This window comes from Pyxicephalus adspersus, chromosome 6 (assembly GCF_032062135.1).
Source record: "Pyxicephalus adspersus chromosome 6, UCB_Pads_2.0, whole genome shotgun sequence".
Classification (NCBI taxonomy): Eukaryota; Metazoa; Chordata; class Amphibia; order Anura; family Pyxicephalidae; genus Pyxicephalus; species Pyxicephalus adspersus.
The window spans coordinates 59,914,140-59,931,961 of NC_092863.1; the positions used below are offsets into that span (position 1 = coordinate 59,914,140).

General features: G+C 39.4%; 1 protein-coding gene across 1 annotated transcript in view; it reads right to left on the bottom strand.

Moving 5' to 3' along the window:
* Window positions 1–10,803, bottom strand: part of CHSY3 (chondroitin sulfate synthase 3) — a 192,233-nt gene extending 181,430 nt beyond the window's left edge. Inside the window, exon 1 of the mRNA XM_072416002.1 lies at window positions 10,048–10,803. Within this exon, the coding sequence (XP_072272103.1) occupies window positions 10,048–10,693 (646 nt within the window). The 5' untranslated portion in view covers window positions 10,694–10,803. The remainder of the gene's footprint in view (window positions 1–10,047) is intronic.
* Window positions 10,804–17,822: the final 7,019 nt, after the last annotated feature.

Here is a 17,822-nt window from a genome sequence, read left to right on the forward strand (position 1 = left end):
TGACATCTGTGTATATTTAAAAATATGAATAAAAAGATGTAATTAAAAAAGGCTAATGATGTTTGCTTGGTGAAACTGTAATAATCACTTTGAAAAAAGCACAAACAATAACAATAAAACAAAAAGCCTTTCAAAGCAGTCCTGTCACTCATTAACAACACCACCGTATAAATGTTAATTGAAAGCATACTTTTTACAATTTCCATTGAAGCAGTGAATGTCTGGTTCTTAAGATGCATTGTATTAACTAAATGTGGAAACTGGAGCAAACCACCGTCCTTATTTAACTGTATCTGGCTCTGTCTCATGAAAGCTGAAGCGTCTGTTAAATAAAATCTCGCTGTGATCACGCTATCTTTAGATAGTGATCATCAGTGAATTAATCCATCCGTTCCACTTATTGTGTACTGGAGGCCTCCTGCAAATGATACGTCCAGAGCTGAATGATACTGTGGGGTACATTTACCAAACTGACACTCAATGCTATATAATCGGTAATGCTACTTTAATTATGCAAGGATCCTACACACTTACTGCTTCAGCAAAACAATGTTACAGAGATAGTGTTGATATGCATACAATACCTATGAGACAAGACAGGTATGCGATAGTTTCAATATCTATGCAAAACATATTCTATTTCATTTACATTTGCTATGGTGCCAAATGCTGCCTGCTATGAACATCAATGAGGCTTGAGTTTTAGCGGCTAGTAGTGATACATATTTTTACATTCCATGGATTCCTAAATATAAAAGTGTTAAGAATCTGCCAATGTTTTCTGGGGAATGAGGCAATTCCCAGTTCTATGTCATTAAAGTACATGTAATAAAATTGAGGAATTTAAACTGTGGATACAATGAAACTATTTACATAAACTCCTAAAGCCTTGGGTGCAGATTTACTCATTTGCATGTAACCTTCAGTGTAAAACACAAGTCAAAATATTCAATAGATCAATAGGTATAGGCAGCTACATTTAAATAAAGTCTTGGCTGTCAGGTTTATGCCTAACGCTGCTTCCCCCCAACTCTGAAGCTTCCGTATCGTTATTGTATTATTATAGGCAGCCTTGTTAACCAATAAGGATGTTTTGGAACTTGTAGCAAATAGGGCCAAGCTCAACTTGACAAGTTGTGGTTTCTCAAAATAGTTGGAAATGTTCTTTTAAGGTGTGAAGCACACAGTGGCCCATCAATTCAGAAAATGATACTTTTTAGGCATGCAGCAATGATAAATGTTGCAGTTGCAGCTTTCAACACAACTTTCTTTGATGCCAATGGCTGGTTTTGTGGCTGATCACATGTGCAGCACCACGGCATGCCTAAAAAGAGGCTAGGATGGCACCATCTTTAGCTGCAAAAGAATAGAAGAGTTTAGTTCTACTTTCAGCATTGGATTCAACATTTTGTTTGAACAGCACAGATTTGTGACTTGTTTATTTCTAGAATAGCTTACTAAAGTAGTCATTTCTAATCCTTATGTAACCTAGTCCTCTGAAGTGTTCAGGTCTTGTTTAGTGGAGCTGTGGTTATGCAGATTAAAGTGTTTTACTGAAGCCTTTGATAAGTGCAGCTAATTTGTACATAGCTTTCTTGATAAGTTGACAGCACATGTTTTATTTATTTAAACTTGTTATATAGTATTTTACCATGGTCCAACAAATATTTGATGGATTTAAAAGGAAAGTATAAATATTTGGTCAATGTTATTTTTATTTTAACTTTATGTTTGTAAACTTTTCAACTAATATTTGATAACTGGTATATATAGTGACAGAGCCCAGGGGTGGTTTATAATGGGTGAAATTGCTTACCAAGCTGTGGTGGTTTGTTTGAATGGTCTTCGGGGATGAAAGAATGTTGGGCAGGCAAGTAAATTCTGTTTAGCTTGGATTCTAAAGAATGAAGTTGGGCTTCCTAGCTACCAATCCATGCCAAGTTTTTAAATATTATTAGATAGCAAAAAAAGTATTGTCTGACATAGATCTTGAGAAGCTAAATTCTATCTACAATGCTAAAATGCTGAGAATCTGAGCATAAAGCTGGTCAAATGGCTGAATGTATGCTTTTTCAGTTAGCTATACCCCTATGTACAGTACAGTCTAAGCCTGTTTAGGATTGTCTAGCTGTGCAACAGAATAAATCCCCATTACCTTTTTCCTGTATCTCATGATGCAGTGAATGAGTTTGTAATCATCAGATCTATTTCCACATGGGGACCAAAGGGGCCAAGCCATGTGTATTAACTTTCAGAAAGAATGGTGTCCTTTTTTATTAGAATAACTATTTTCGCTTGCATGCCATGGTGACAAAAGTGCCAAGGTAAATCTTTACCTGTGTATAAACATGTTTTGATTTATGTTAATCATGATAGAATGCACTCAATAAAGTTGATTCTGCATGAGCAATATTAAAAATTTGTCTCCTGTATTATCTCCTTGTACAATTAAAATAATAGTACTTGGCAGCAAACAAAGTACTTTGCTTTCGTGTTCAGAATGGCTTCAGACTGATGCCACTGTACTTTAAAATTTAGGGTTCAGCAATTGCTTGCTTTGAGCTGTGGGGTTTAAAAACCACTGACAGTGTTCAATAGATTTGGTTAAGGTAGAACAATGGGCCTGGTGCAGACTCACAAACTACAGGCAAAACCCCCTACAAATGTTCAATCCACTGTAGTACAAACAGACTATAGGAGAGTGGCAACTCCACTGTGAATTTAGGAGCAGTGCTGCATTGTTGACACTCTACTACAAGAACCTGCATTCAGGGACTTCACTATCAGGCTCAACAAGTAGTTGATGGACTATAGGAAAACTGTAAATAAAGATTCATTAATAATTAATATTGCCTACATTTTAATTGCCATAGTTCTACTTTATTATCACCGCAAACAGTGTTATGGCTTGATAGCCACAGTTACCAATTTATTTTTCCATCTGTTTACAGCAGTCAGCACAATAAAAAAACATTGCTATGTAGCTGTAATGGATTAATGACATTGTTCATTTTTATTTATTATCTTGTATTAGGACAATAGCTTTATACCCACTCCATTAGTGCCTATGAAGATATACTGGCTCATCTTGCCCATTAGTGTCACAGCAGATGAAAAACTGATCTGAATGTGTATTTGAAAGGGAATAGAGAGTATGTGGGTCTACAAAAAATGGTTTTAAAAATTTGGGGGCTTTGACTTGAGTGGTAAAGTCAATGAGCCTGATTTATTAAAACTCTCCAAGGCTGAAGAAGATAAACTTTTGTCAGTGAAGCCGCGTGATCTAGCAAACCTGGAATGGATCAGGTCCAGGATTGAAAACATTTTCTAACTATAGCAAATTACTTTTAGGAAATTAATTCCAGGTTTGCTTGATCACCCAGCTTCACTGATGAAAGTGTATCCTCTCCAGCCTTAGAGAGCTTTAATAAATCAGCCCCAAGAGCACATGAGAATAATCAAATTAAAGGTGTTAGACGATGGTGGCTTTGACACTTTTACATCACATTGTGCTATTTGGCTCCACTTCTCTACTTCATACAAGTTGCATAATAGGGTCTGCTCCTAATGAGAATACTTTTCTAAAGAAAATGAGAATATGTTTTCTAAACATTGTGTTTTATTTTAGTATGCCATTAATTTGCTTTTTGTGGTAAACTTTAGTTAACTCATTCAATATCCCTCATCTTTATCCAAATCTTTTTTTGTATTTCTCTAGGTATTTGAAGACTGATGCCACTGTACTTTAATACTGTGTTTTATATAAAGCCTTGTGGATTGGTATTGCCCCTTTTTATGTATCCACACTTCCCCTTCTCTTTTTTCGTTTATTCTGTTTGCTTTAGTAATTTTTAAAATGTCTCGGGATTAGGAAGGACTTATTACCTCCCAATGACAAGCTGTCACTTTCCCCCCAGCCCATGTCATACGTACAGAATCCTTATCACTGTCATTTTTCTATCCAGCATTTGTCACTATCACCTGTCACTTTATTTTATGTTTTTTTTTATTTAACACATCTTTAATTCCAAACATATTATTGGCCTTTTTATTAATTACTGTTCTGTTCTGAATGTTGGCAGTGATGGATGCAATTTGTGTCCTAGGTTTATACCCGAGTCATTGTACTATTTCTATTGTACTATTTCCATTTTCTGATAAAAGTATGAACGTATGTACCTAGGTTTATATTTGGAACAATATATATATATATATATATAAAGTAAATAGTGTGAGGAATAAATTATAAACAATATACTTGGCTAAGAGAGGAAAGAGGACGATTGGGTTAAAAGTTTCCCCCTTGGGCTTCTGGCAAGCAGAGAAAAAACTTGATAACCCCACTTACCAACCCTTTTACATTCAGAAGGAAGATGAGAAGACAATCTTCCAAAAAATGAGGAAATATTCAAGATTTGTACCATCCTAATGAATTACTATGAACAATATTAGATCCTATATTTAGACACTGAGCCTTTAGTTTGATATAAGGTGACTACAAACCTGCATAAGGAAGCTTCTCTTGACGGATAACCAGGATGGTATGAGAAATGTGAGAATGTTCAGCTTGGGGTAAATGTTAGCAGTGAACCTGCTGCTTTGGCCTCCATGAGATATAAATAAAGGATGCAAATCCAAATGTCATTACTGACACCTGAAAATGTTGGTTGTCTGGCTGTGATGCAGATTTTATGACTCGGTAAAGGTAAAGTGACTCGGTAAAGTCAGGGACCTGAATATATATAATATATATTAGGGCTTTTTACTCTGACTTCACTGGTTGTATGCTTGCCCTTGTTAAAAGATTCAGGTATTAAAGAGTCAAGTATATCAAGCCAGCTTTTATTTTCAGAAGGGTGTGAGCAATGGCAGCATCCACATTGACCTCAGTGGAGGTTTCCCTTAAAACTGCTTCTTATATTGTGCGATCAATATTCTGCATCACAGCGACCTATAATTAAATATGCAGTTATCTGTACATGCATTTCATAGTGAATACAAAGCTGTGTTAGTATCATCCATCTGTTTAAATCACTGGCAGGTTCTCGTATACAGCATCAGTGATGTAGTAAATGCGGAAACAAAGATTAACACAGCTACTGGGTCCATGGCCTTGGGGCAGCTGAGCTCTGACTTTACTCAAAAATGCTTTTCTCCTTGCTGAAAAATGGAAGAATCATCATCATGTGTTTATCAAAGAAGCTTTCATGGTCACAAATATGTAACACTTTGTGTTCCTTTTGTATATACGGTTTTATTAATAGTAAGGATGTTATTGCACCTCTGGTTCACATTTTCTATTGAAGCCCATAAGAGTTTAGCATCACCTACCTCTGTGTGGCAGTTACACATGTCTGCCTTTCAACATATGGGAAAATGTATGTAATGTGTTGGGTAAAGCTAAACTCCAAAATAAATACACAAATACATATAAGCCACCTGCAAAAATGTTTGTATTCCAGTGTACATCCAGATGTGAACCACCTTGCCAGACAGCCGGACAAGATGGATTTCACCACTTACAGTCTAGGAATACAATAAATAATACAACATTATTTTAGTATTTTTATATTTGCCTGGAGTTTTGCTTTAAGCAACTGATTTAAGCAGTGGAATTACAAGAGTGAACTACCATTGACAGCCTGGAGTTACCTTGTAAGCACAGAACATCTAAACAACATTTATATTTGAATAGTGGACCAGAAACCACTGCATTGTCCAAAACAGATTTAAAATTCCATATAGCCAGTCTTTTGCAATGCAGTCACCTATGTCAGACAGCACAGAGATCTTTGACTGCCCTACAGAATGATGGTTAAAACACATCCCCAGCTTGCAAGGTTTACTTATCAGTGCAGCATAAGTTATTCTTGGCCCACCTTGTCTGCTCTTCTGGATAGAGGGGTCTACCAATATGAATGGAGGTATAATACTTAAAATGGAGGAAGCCATAGGCAGGATAGATCCATAACCACATCGAAAGAGTAAGCAAGAAAAATTGGTTTAACCAGGATAGTGGGGTCACAGCCAGGATAGAAGGGTGGTCAGCCAAAAACAGATCATCCAGGATGGAAACTACAGCTAAAATGAAGGTGTTACAATCAAGAAAACAATTTTTACATCAAGGTCGGAGAGAGCCAAGGAAAGGCGTCAATACCTTTCCAAACCCCTTCTTTGGTATCAACACATGCTGGCTTGGATCCAAAGCTCCTCATGTCAGGCAGCATATTCTCTCCCTTCCACCAGAGATGTGACTTCAGCTACTATTTTCTTATTATCTTATTACTCCCACCACAGTTGCCAATTAGCTGGGGGGAGAGAGGGGACATTCCCGCCAAGTAAGTGTAGTCAGTAGGGCAGGCACAGGGCCTTCTGCTCACACCTGCCAGACTAGCCCCCAATGCCTAATAGCAGATACTGAACACATAACCCTTTCCCTTGCCAAGATGACTGTCCATGCTCTATATCTTTAATTCACTGGATTTCAGCTTTTTCAAGCATGGAGGCTTAATATCATATGAACCCATTACCACAGTTTACTGATTTCCAGAAGTTCAAGAACAAAGACCTAGTGACGATGGCAGTCTAAAATAGTAAGTAATGAAAACAGACAGGGTTTGATCTAATAACTTCATTAGCATGTTGATGAGGGAGGAAGGAGGATCTAGGGAAGGCAAAATATAAGCAAATTATACTCCGGGTTTTAATTACTATGTTGTATATTTGCCTGGAGATTTAATACATTTACTGATCTTTCTTACAATATTATAGGCATTTCATATCTCATATGTATATACCAAAGGTGAGAGCTAAATTGAAACTAAAACATCAAAACTGATATGTAATACACATCACTTTAAGGTAATCAATAAATTATATTACCAGGAAAACCTTTACAACAGAATGAAAATCACAATTAGGAACAGCTGACAACGAAATACTTATGGTTCCATAAAGTTCAGGAAACTGCAAAGTCTAACACAACCTGTGTTCTCTTAAATCTACCACCAGTGCGTATCAATCAAATTTACTGAGAACCAATAGACATAAAAGGTGAAGCCAACTTGCTGAATAAATAACCTAAAAACCAGAACAAAAAACCTGGACTTTTGCCTTTAAATGTCTTCATACATGATAAACAGGCACTACTTTCATTGTCCATTACACAATATAGCTCAGGTAACCGTTAAAATTTGTTTCCAGTCTCACTGAACACCTGATAAATTTTTACAAGGTATACCTACAGCCCAGCAGGTTGTAGGTATGATAATAAAGTAAAAGGGTACCTAACACTGTTTTCGGACAGACGATCAACATTTTATGCCCATTTTTTACCAACCAATGTCATTTTTGAATATTATAGTGTTTCTCCTACACTGGAAATGTAAAGATACTTTTTACATTAGTGATTAGTTTAAATTTGGCCCCTTACAATTAAAGACAATGTTCGGCTTTTACATTGCTGGTCAGTAGAGGATGTTCATCCCCTGCAATGGAGGCCATTGGGCGAGGTGCCCCCTTATATGTTAAGTGTTGTCAGTTCCGTAACTTTCCAGCTAAATATAAGTTGGAATCCACTAATACCATTGCTCACCTCTCAAGGACCTCTCTAGCAATCTCTGGATGAGCCCCAGGGTTGGGAAACCCTGGTTGAGAAAGGCTGATCCAATAACTCAATCATTCATCCTCACCAAACTGATAAAATTAAAATTTGCAAATCAAATACCCTCCATTTCATCAATTGTGTTGATCACTTCTAAACTATTAAACTAATATCAGCATATGTTTAGATAAAAATTGATTATAACAATTTTTCAACCATCATATACTTATGACTGACAGGTCATCAATGTTCACAGCAATACCACGTGTATTCAATTGGTTGACATTTGAATTGACAAATCATTGTTTGTAATTGCTCATACCTAGGCTAATCACAAATTGTGTGTATGGCCGCCATTGGGTTGAACATATGTATGGATTAATCAGTTTAATGAACACCTGACTTTCTCAGGCCAGGATTTGTAAACCTAGCATGCAAAGCTGAACAATACGTCCATACTTTCCAACCATCCCTGATTTTAAGGTCTGTCCTTATGAAACCTTGTTTGGATCTGTCCCTCTTTCCTCTTCAGATGTCCCTCTTTTGGAGTGGATATTTGCACCTCTAATAAAAATGTGATACAAAGTTTTTTTTGCACCATACCTATTATGCTGCCTCTGCATTGTTTGATCATTTAAAAAAAAAATAAGGAGGAAGTGCTTGTCAGTTTGACTAATCATCAAAATGCTTTATTTTATGGGGTCATAGTCAAGTTAAAACGTGTCCTTCTCTATCTCCAAAAGTTGGGAGGTACATCTAGCCATAGTTTTCTTTTTTTAATGATCATATATACTGCATTACCATAAATAAAGTGATATAGAGATTAGACAGCAAAGGTCCCTGGCCTGGTCTTGGTTAGGCAACAGGAGTTGACTCAAAAGCTGGCCAATTGCTAGTTTAACCAGGTTACCTTGCTAACTCCTTGTGCCGCTCAGGACGGCTGGCTAGAGATGTTTGCTGCTATTCATAGAACCAATAATCACCCTCAGTCCAGTCTCATCTGACGGTCTACAGGTATTTCTTTTTAACAGCATACTGTACTGAAATTCAAAGCAAACAAAATGTGACATTCCATTCTATATGTACATAATGTTGTTTACTTGAGCTGTCAGTTTAGCCCCAGAAGGCTGCTGATGAAGTCTGAGATCTTCCTTAGCCACTTCAGTAGTTATTCAGTGTTAGCAATGAGATTAGCGATAACACTAAGCACTAAAGAGGCACATCATTTTAATTAAGCAGAACATTGAATAAAAAACAGCTCAGATATGAGCAACCTGCACCATTGCTGGGCTAATGACAAGTCCATGTGCTGAGCTTTGCACTGAGGTGCTAGGAGCTGTGAAGAAACAATGAATCAGGACTTTATTTTCCTCTGACTCAGCCACTGTCAGTGTGAAGACACTTATAAGAAGATGTATCAGCCAACATAACATAAAAATGTTTCAAAATTCTGGGAAACATCTGCTGCCATTCACATTGCACAGTTGCCTACTCTTTGGATGCTGTAGGCTCTTTTCACAAAACTAAGACATCAAGATAAGCAAAAAGTGTCACTTATGTTCAGCTAAGTGCAATAAGCTAAATTTAAATCACATGGCTGATAAAAAGATGCCACCTTGTGCACACAAATTTTATTGTACTTGTACAATGCACTTTAGGTCTACTAACAACTTTGTTGCCCAACAGTATGCCAACTTGGCTACACATTGATATGCTGGATTGGATAAGTGCTTATTACATAGTAAAGAAAGCGTTTATTGTATGATCAGATTTCGAAGGTAAGGGTGACCCTAAAAATGCATCACGTGGAAATGCTTTCAGGAAAAGTGTGTGTGTTCACATAGATTCCAAAGAAAAAAAAGACAAATTTGTAAGCCACATGAGCCATGCTATAGGCAAGCATTCACAAATATTAATAAATGGCACCCAGGAGCACAGATCACCTTGCTTTACGGTCATTCATGTCAGCCATGGGACCTCACTATCACCAATTTACTTACTGCAAAAAAATCCCAACTCAGACATTAAAAAAAAAATGAACATTGCCCATGGCATTTATAGATTTGCTGCATATTTGCAGGTTAATGTCTGGAATTTGAACACTCAGACATTTCATAGATTTTTCCACTAAAGGTAACAGCATGGGGATCAGGAGTGCATTCATATCCCACTATGTAATAGCAGGAGGATTTGTACAAGCCCCTGCCCATATTTTATTGTATACCTGGTAAGGAAAGGGTTATTGGGGTATATGACTTTTTATTTCCTAGGTGGTATAGGGCTGACAATGCCATAGTGTGTGTGTATTTACTACCATCTAGCAGACTGGTCCACTGGGCATCAAACTCTGTACTAAGTCAATGCCTTGTTCCTTGGCTGACCCATGCCTGGGTGCATGTAACATGGCATGGGTATAGGGTTGGCATAGAAGGATCTGTACTTGCCTTTGATGTACACATCGTCATCAGCTCTCATAAACCACTCATATTTATCCAGGTAGTTGTCATGCATGTGCTTGATCATCATGAATGATTTTTTCTGGGGTGGGTAGGAATCGTCCACGCCGGGCAGGGAGATGACTGGCACCGGTTCTGACAGCTGGATGTCCTCGGAGCCCTGGCTGGAGAAGAACTCCACTTTCCCCGGGATGTATTGTGCCCAGGTCCGGTAGGCAGCCACTGCCCGGGTATCCAGGTACTTCTTAGCTGTCATCACCCCGACATAGAGGAAATTTCTGGGGCTCTCCTCTGGTGGCCCCCAGTCTCCGCTGCCATTGTGGGTGCCCCCGTGCCTGCTGGTGCTGTTGGCAGTGCCGCTTTTGGTCTCCTTCCTGCGATCTTCTTGCAGTTGGGGTGCAGCGGGCGGGCTGCTGTTGGGCAGAGATGCCTTGGCACGCCGGGGGTCATCCCTGGCAGGGAGTAGGGTTTGCAGCCGATCTCCCCCCCGGCTGTAGTACGAGCAGACATTGGACCTTCTCTTCTTCTCGCTCATCTCGGCTACTTTGGGGGCGATCAGCCAGGAGGCTGCTGTAAATCCCAGGATTAGTCCCACCACCACACTCATCCACGGTCTCCTGGACCTCACAGCCATGGTGCACGGCGCTGACAACAATGGGCTCCGGGGGGCCCCGATCACACTAAGGCTTTGTAAAAGTTAGCGGGCACTGAGATCGCCTGGAGCAGCCCGTGCGGCAATGTCTGGGCTGCCAGCTTGTCACTGCCGATCGCACCTCCTCCTGCAGCTGCCTAACCTCCTCCTCCTCCTCCTCCTGCTCCACCTTCTCCCTCTGCCATCATCCCACACCCCCAGCACATCTGGACAGCCAGGACCGCTGTGTTATGGGAGGCGAGCTGTGCCCATGTGCTTCCAGGACATCACTCCTTCACCGAGTGGCACCGTGCCAGGCTTCTGCCCAGATGTGGAGGCAGCTACTGGCACTTTGTGTCTGGGGTACCCAGCATTGCTACTCTCCTAAATATTTAAAAGTCCAATAAAACCATGCTTCCAGGTTTGTAGGATGCTAGGATATATGCCAGGACTCAAAAAAACACTGGGCATCTTGATCTATATTAAGATGCCAGGAGATCCCACACCCTGAAAAGGACCTGATGGGGCTGTGGTGCTGATCAGGGTCAGGTGAGTGTAATAAAAAAATTGTGGTCAGGAAGGTAAGCTTATTGTTTTGCAAAAGAGACATCATCTGACATGTTTGCAATAAAGGTCATGCCTGCTTGCAATGCTTTATGTTTTTAGATCTGCTTTAAAGCAGGACTAAACCCAGGCCAACTTACCTGTCTCCGTGATGGGCCCCACTATCTTGCTTCTCTTCTTTCTCTTCTGCCATCTTGATTGGCCATGCTGGAATGACATACCTCCTGTACAGGGAATAATGAGCTTCTCTGGGAACCCAAGCCATCAGTATACAGCTTTTTGCCAGAAACCCGGAGCGATCAGGCGGGTAAGACGCATCTTTCCAGAAACAACATCGCTTGTCTGATCGTACAAACTTAAACGTGGAACTTTTATTCCACTTTAATAGCTTATAGCACACTTTATATTAGCAGAGACATTTCCACACCATTTGGCCTTTTTTGGTTCAGAGTCGAGACCACTATCAGAAATGGATTAGGGTAGAATGGGGCCACTAGCAGGGTGATGGCTTTGCCCCCATTCTTCTGATTGACAACGCAAACAGGGAAGCTTCTTCTGTGCATATTGGAATCTTTATTGATAAGGATTGCAGTAGGCACAGAAAAAGTGTTACAATTTGCATTGTCTATACTGGGATGGTCTTAAATGACATACCCATATGTACATCCTCCCTGTTGATGTGATAGGCAGGAACCTAGTTCTAACAAACTAAACTCTATATCTGGTTTACTGCAGGGGTATAACGGTGGTAGCTGGGCCCCTGGACCTACCTGACTCCTGCCTTGAATAACCTTGTGGATGATCCAGCTCCAATTTCATTTAAAAAATCTATATTTCAACCTTTTTTCTATAATAAACAGACTTGTAACCCAACAAAACCTATGTTGTCTTCTTCTTCACCCCCTTCACGGTTTAGGAAGCCAGCTATCACTTTCTGACTTAACAAAGGCCCCTTGATGACATGCTGCTGCATATGTGCATGGAAGGTAGATTGTTTTCATGTGTGACATGCATATCCCAGGAGAATGTGCAGAGGCGGCAATATCATGCTCACATAGGTGTGGAGGTAGTGGTATTAGGATTCAGACTTAGGCTACGTACACATATGCAATAAATATCGTTGGAAACAAACAACCGTCCGTCCAATAATCGTTAACAAAAAAAAGTGCACAATGACTGGCCAGTGACGCCAATGAATGAGCACTGTTGCTGGAAATGAACGTTCATCCCAGCGGATCTAATTGGGCGACAATCGATCACTATCTATTGTGTGTACGGTCTTTCAGTGACCATGGATTGTTCTGTGGTACGCTGTATCCTGTACATGTCACTTCCTGCATCGTTTAAACAATCACATCTATAGTGTGTACATTATTGGTGGATTATATTTGAATGATTGTATCGTTACAGCATGTACAGAATTGTGCACAATACCATCATTCATTATAACCGTGCATAATTGTTGATCGGTCGTTAATCGTTTGTTTTCTAGCGATAATTATTGCACGTGTGTATGTAGCCTTACTGTAACTGGCAGCATGGTTGGTGTGTGTCCTTTACCTGTATACTTTGAAATGGAATTTTCCTTTCCCATCTACGGATGGTGGGAATTTGCTATTGACACTTTTTGTCTTTTAAACAGCACCACATCTTATAAAGTGAGTTCTTTTCAGCGCCCTGCATATTGCTGCAACGCACTTTAGAAACTTTAAGTACCTGCACACTATGTACACAGCAAGACGACATCTTTAGACAAAGAACGCTGTCAGCCGACAAGCCAATATGCTCTGCAATCTGATGTCACTCAAGGCTGTAGTGGATTTTACAAAGCTTGTTAAGAGACATCTTCACATAGAGCCAATGCTGGATGTGACAGAATGGTGTACATCAGCACATTTACCTGTTGTTCATATTGGGAGTGTATATAGGAGAGTGACAGCACCACTGTACCATACAGTGCATGCAAATCCCAATGTTGTTGAATTAGTTGAAGCATAGGAAAGGAGATAATAGATACAACAAGCAGAAGAGTGGCAAGATGGTAAAAGGTAAGGCAAAAAATAAAATAATTTTTATCCAAGAAAAGCTACTTTATAGAAAACTAGAAGGGGAGACAGATTTGCCCACACTTTGGGTGTTGCTTCCTGGGCCCAGGCTGTAAAATAAATGTTTGCATGTCCTAATTAGCACCTCACAATCTACATACTATCAGCCTGATGATAATAACTTTAGTGGCCCCATGATGACAAAATCATTATTACAATTAAAATAAACCAAAGTGCCTCACTAACTTTTGTCATCAATTCTCCTCTGTCACTGCTGGCAACCACAAACCTCAGATACCTCAGCTCCTTTGTATCTGTGCATTCACTGTTGTGTAATACCCCTAAGTGTAAGTTCAGCAGAAGTCTGTGTGAAATAAACACCATGACAGCAGAACAGTAAACCTCAGCAAGGGCAGGGGATATATCAGCTAACAACATTGCCTCCCGCACACTGTATCAGCACATGGCATTCCAGGACAGACTACATTTAAATACAAATTGACCTAGGAAACACCCACAGAAAGCAAATGTCTGAAAGTGGGGAACCAGGACAGCACAGATGGGAGTAGTGGAACGGATAATCTTATTAGTCCATGCAATGCTTTTTGTATGGAAAGAACAGTGTGCAGGGAAATGGGATTAATCACTTTCAGCACATGAGAGGAGTATCTTAAAACGTGCCAAAAGAAAGCTAAAGCTTGAGTTCAAAAAGGTGCAAAAAATCACCTAAATGCAAGGTCACAGGAGGTGCCGTATTTTCAGTCTTTTTTTCTGAACCAGTTTATAGTTTATATTCACACACCTCTGCGGGGTGATGTGATACTTCCAATTGGCTGTCTATCAAAAACTATCCCCACGGGTCCCCTTGGGGTAAAACTGATGATGGCAATAACAAGTCTGGTTGGTTGAGGGTCCAGAATCCAGTGGTACATCACCAGTTTCCACTGCCAGAAAGGGTATCCTGGTAGGTCATGTGATGGCAGATTATTGGAAATAAGGAGAGGAAATATTAACAAATTGCAAGACAAAGGGAACATTTGGTGGTGGGGAGGTACCTATTTGCCCTGAGAAGTTACCTCTGCAATGTTTTTTCTTCTTTATTGTCATTGGCAGATGTAGCCAACAATGGGCCCTTGTTCAGAAATGATTTGGGCCCCTCCAAATAACTGCCTTGTGGTCCCTGTGGCAGCATTCAGTGAAAAATACCAGTGGATGGCAAGATAAAACAATACCTATTGATCCGAGAACTTTTTAAAGAGACCCTGCAACTAACTTTTAGTAGGTAAAACCCAAAGTATAAAGTATGTTTCTTTGCAATGGTTTCCTTTGCAATGGATGAACATCATTTTTGTGAATTGCTAAGCACTTGCCGTGCTGGCTCAGCAAATCCAATCCTCCCTTCAATTTCCTATTCAACCTCTTAAGTAGCTGCTGGGGAAGGGCAAGGGAAATTCTATACAATTCCACATGACTGATAGCTCTGAGTCTGCTGGGGGCTACTAGAAGAAACCAGTGGAAATCTTGGGGATAAGAGTGGACAATGTATGGGTCAAAAAAAGATCAAATGATGCATCTAACTTCTTTTGTTTAACATGTTAACATGGTGTTTCTCAACCCCCGGAGGAACCCCTTGAAATAACTTTCAGGTCTTCAGGGAACCCCTGCTACAATTTCTATCCACAGCTCACAGTATATTAGCATTCTGGTCAGTTGGGAGAATGCCTCCCACATTGTTGGCCAGTGGGAAGAATGCCGTCTTTACAGACAACCAGAAAGATCACTGGTATCTAATAATCTGAGCCACTGATAGGAAGCAGTATGGGGTCTACCAGCCATTGATGTTGCTGGTAGTGCTGGGTTGTACAGGTAAGAATGCCCCATGGTGGGCATCCGTGGTGTCTGTATTATCATCCTGTAACCAGCTTACAATTTTCTATTGCTATTTCTGATGCCGACAGGAGTCAGACTACTCAAATGTTTTCATCTTAGTGTCAGTTTCATGTGCATTAAGAAGATAAAGATACGTTGAGTTTAATTTGACAGCTGCTGGTAGGAGAAGAGTTTCTTCTAGACAAAAATACAGACCCTGTTGCAGTTCAGTTTACCAGAAATTTGCATTTTTAGGCTTAAGTTATGAATGTATTGATTAACTTATAAATAATTTATTCTTGCTTTCATATTTAGACATATTTACTAATTTTCAACAAGAAGTATATCTTGATAACCAAGGGCCAGAAACAGCTAATGAGGTTAATCGGTTATCAGAAAGCAATGAGATTTTAGGTGACTTCTGAAACCTAAAAAACAATCTGAAAAAAAGTAAAGCCCAATTAAACATGAAATATTAATATTTCTTAAAGGAAACTATAAGGCCTATTTACAGTATACTTGTGTAGCAACCCTTTAGTTGTCAGGCTCCATTAAGTTGGTGGAGTGGGAGTGTTATTTAAATTTTTTAGATTGTTCTAGTTCCTAGTTCTCCCATGTTAGTGGTTGGTTGGCTATCGTCTGTTGCCTGGTAGAGCTCCTTGTCAATCAGTATGTATTTTTCTGTTAGCATTTCATTGGGTTTGGGGCCCAATGAGGCAGGGGCTCACATATGGATAAGTATGTGGAAAATTTGAGACCAGGGGGCCCAACCATTGGGTGTTAGTGAAGTGTCTACAAGGCCAGATGGCCTGGAACTCTTTACCCAGCTAAGACAGAAACCTAGACTTCCAGTACTGCCAGGGAAAGGAGCCACAGAGCCTCCAACGGTTTGGGACCTCTGATTTTTTGAAGAAAAGCTTGCAAAGATGGCAACCTATAGGAGGATCGTATTTGAGACAGTAGCCCACATGTACCTTTGATATGGGACTGTCACAACAGGTGACTTCCACTCCATTCTATGGTTTAAACAGATGATTGACTACAGGTGCTGATCTGCCTTTAGCCTAAGCCTGGGATGTGTGTAGTGGAAAGTTCAGTTCTTGTCCTAATATGCAAGAGTTTTATGAAGATTTTAAGATTATTTTAAAATATGTGATTTGAAAATTAGGTTAAATAGTTTACTGTATTGAAAATAATGTACAAGTGGCAAAAATTTCAAATAACTGCCAATTTTTCCGGGACTGGATGGCTCACTATTTTTAGCACGAAAGCTGACTTTTTGATTCCAAATGCACCCCAAATGTACATTGCAATTTTTGGAACAGTTGGAGTCAAATCTGCATGTTTTTTTTAAATTACATGGGAAGTATACAAGAAAAATGCCTTTCTAAGACTTTTCCAAGAAGAACATTAGCTCAAACTACAGCTTGCCATTAGAAATGTGGACAAAAGCCAAACAATGTGCCATGGACTGACGATTCAAATCTAACGTTGGACACAATGACAGTAGAGATGTTAGGAGCAAAGACACAATTTCAGAAGAAGAGCTTTATACCAATTATAAACCATATTGATGGAAATGTTATGGTCTGAAACAGCTTTGTTGCTTCATGGTTTGGGCAGAGTGCAGTTATTAGGCCATTTATATATTCTGCATTTTATAAAAGTATTGCCAATTAAAATATGAGGATATACATTCTAAAGTTGATTGCGAACCAGTAATGACTATTGCAATGTTATAATTAAACACAAAAACTCTGATTTGAGTTCATTACAATGTTATAGAGGAATATGAAATGGTCAGCTCCTGTACAGGATAAAAACAGGATGTAAAACATCTGACAATGTAGGGAATTTTTGATGGAAAAGTGGTCAAAAATTTTGAAACAACCACAAATATACTCCATTTTGTTCTCGTCCGATATTGGCCCTACGCTGATTATCAGGTGAGAACCATTGGAAGTGTGTACATAGTTTAAGGTTCATTCACACATACGATTTTTGTTGCAGGTAACAATCTTTTGTGACAGATGAATGAATGAGTTTCCATTTTGTTCTATGGAGAGCAGTGTGGACAAGCAAGCAGTACCCCACTTTGCTATCTTCCATTGACTTGTATAGTGGTCATGCCATGGACCATTTATCTCCGATGTGTGTACTTAGCCTTGGTAGTTGGCTCCGAGTTCTAAACATGATGGTATAGAGTACTAACTGTCCTTTCAAGTTGCATTTTAAGTTGCATACTAACTGAACTTTTAAGTTGCATTCGGCCGTAGACTTTTATTGCAGCCTTTTCCAAAGTGAAACAAAAACCACTAACCTCCAGTGTGGCCTATGGTGTTACCTTTATGTTCAAAAGTGAAAGAGGCGATCTTAATAAAATGGTAATTTAATATTAGGTATATAGGTATGTAAGTAAATGAGCTTCCTGGTGCTTCTCCACCTAGAACAGCATAGCCTGTCTATTGGATTTGTCTGCTGTAGGTAACTTCACTTTGCATATTCATAATAAACAATGCTGGTAGTGTATTTTCATAATGAGTTATGTGAAAGCATGTAATAACTGTCAGACTAATTTATAAAGATACACATATATCCCATAAAATCACTGTCAGCTGAAGTCAACAAAATTATTATATAGATGCAAACTGTTT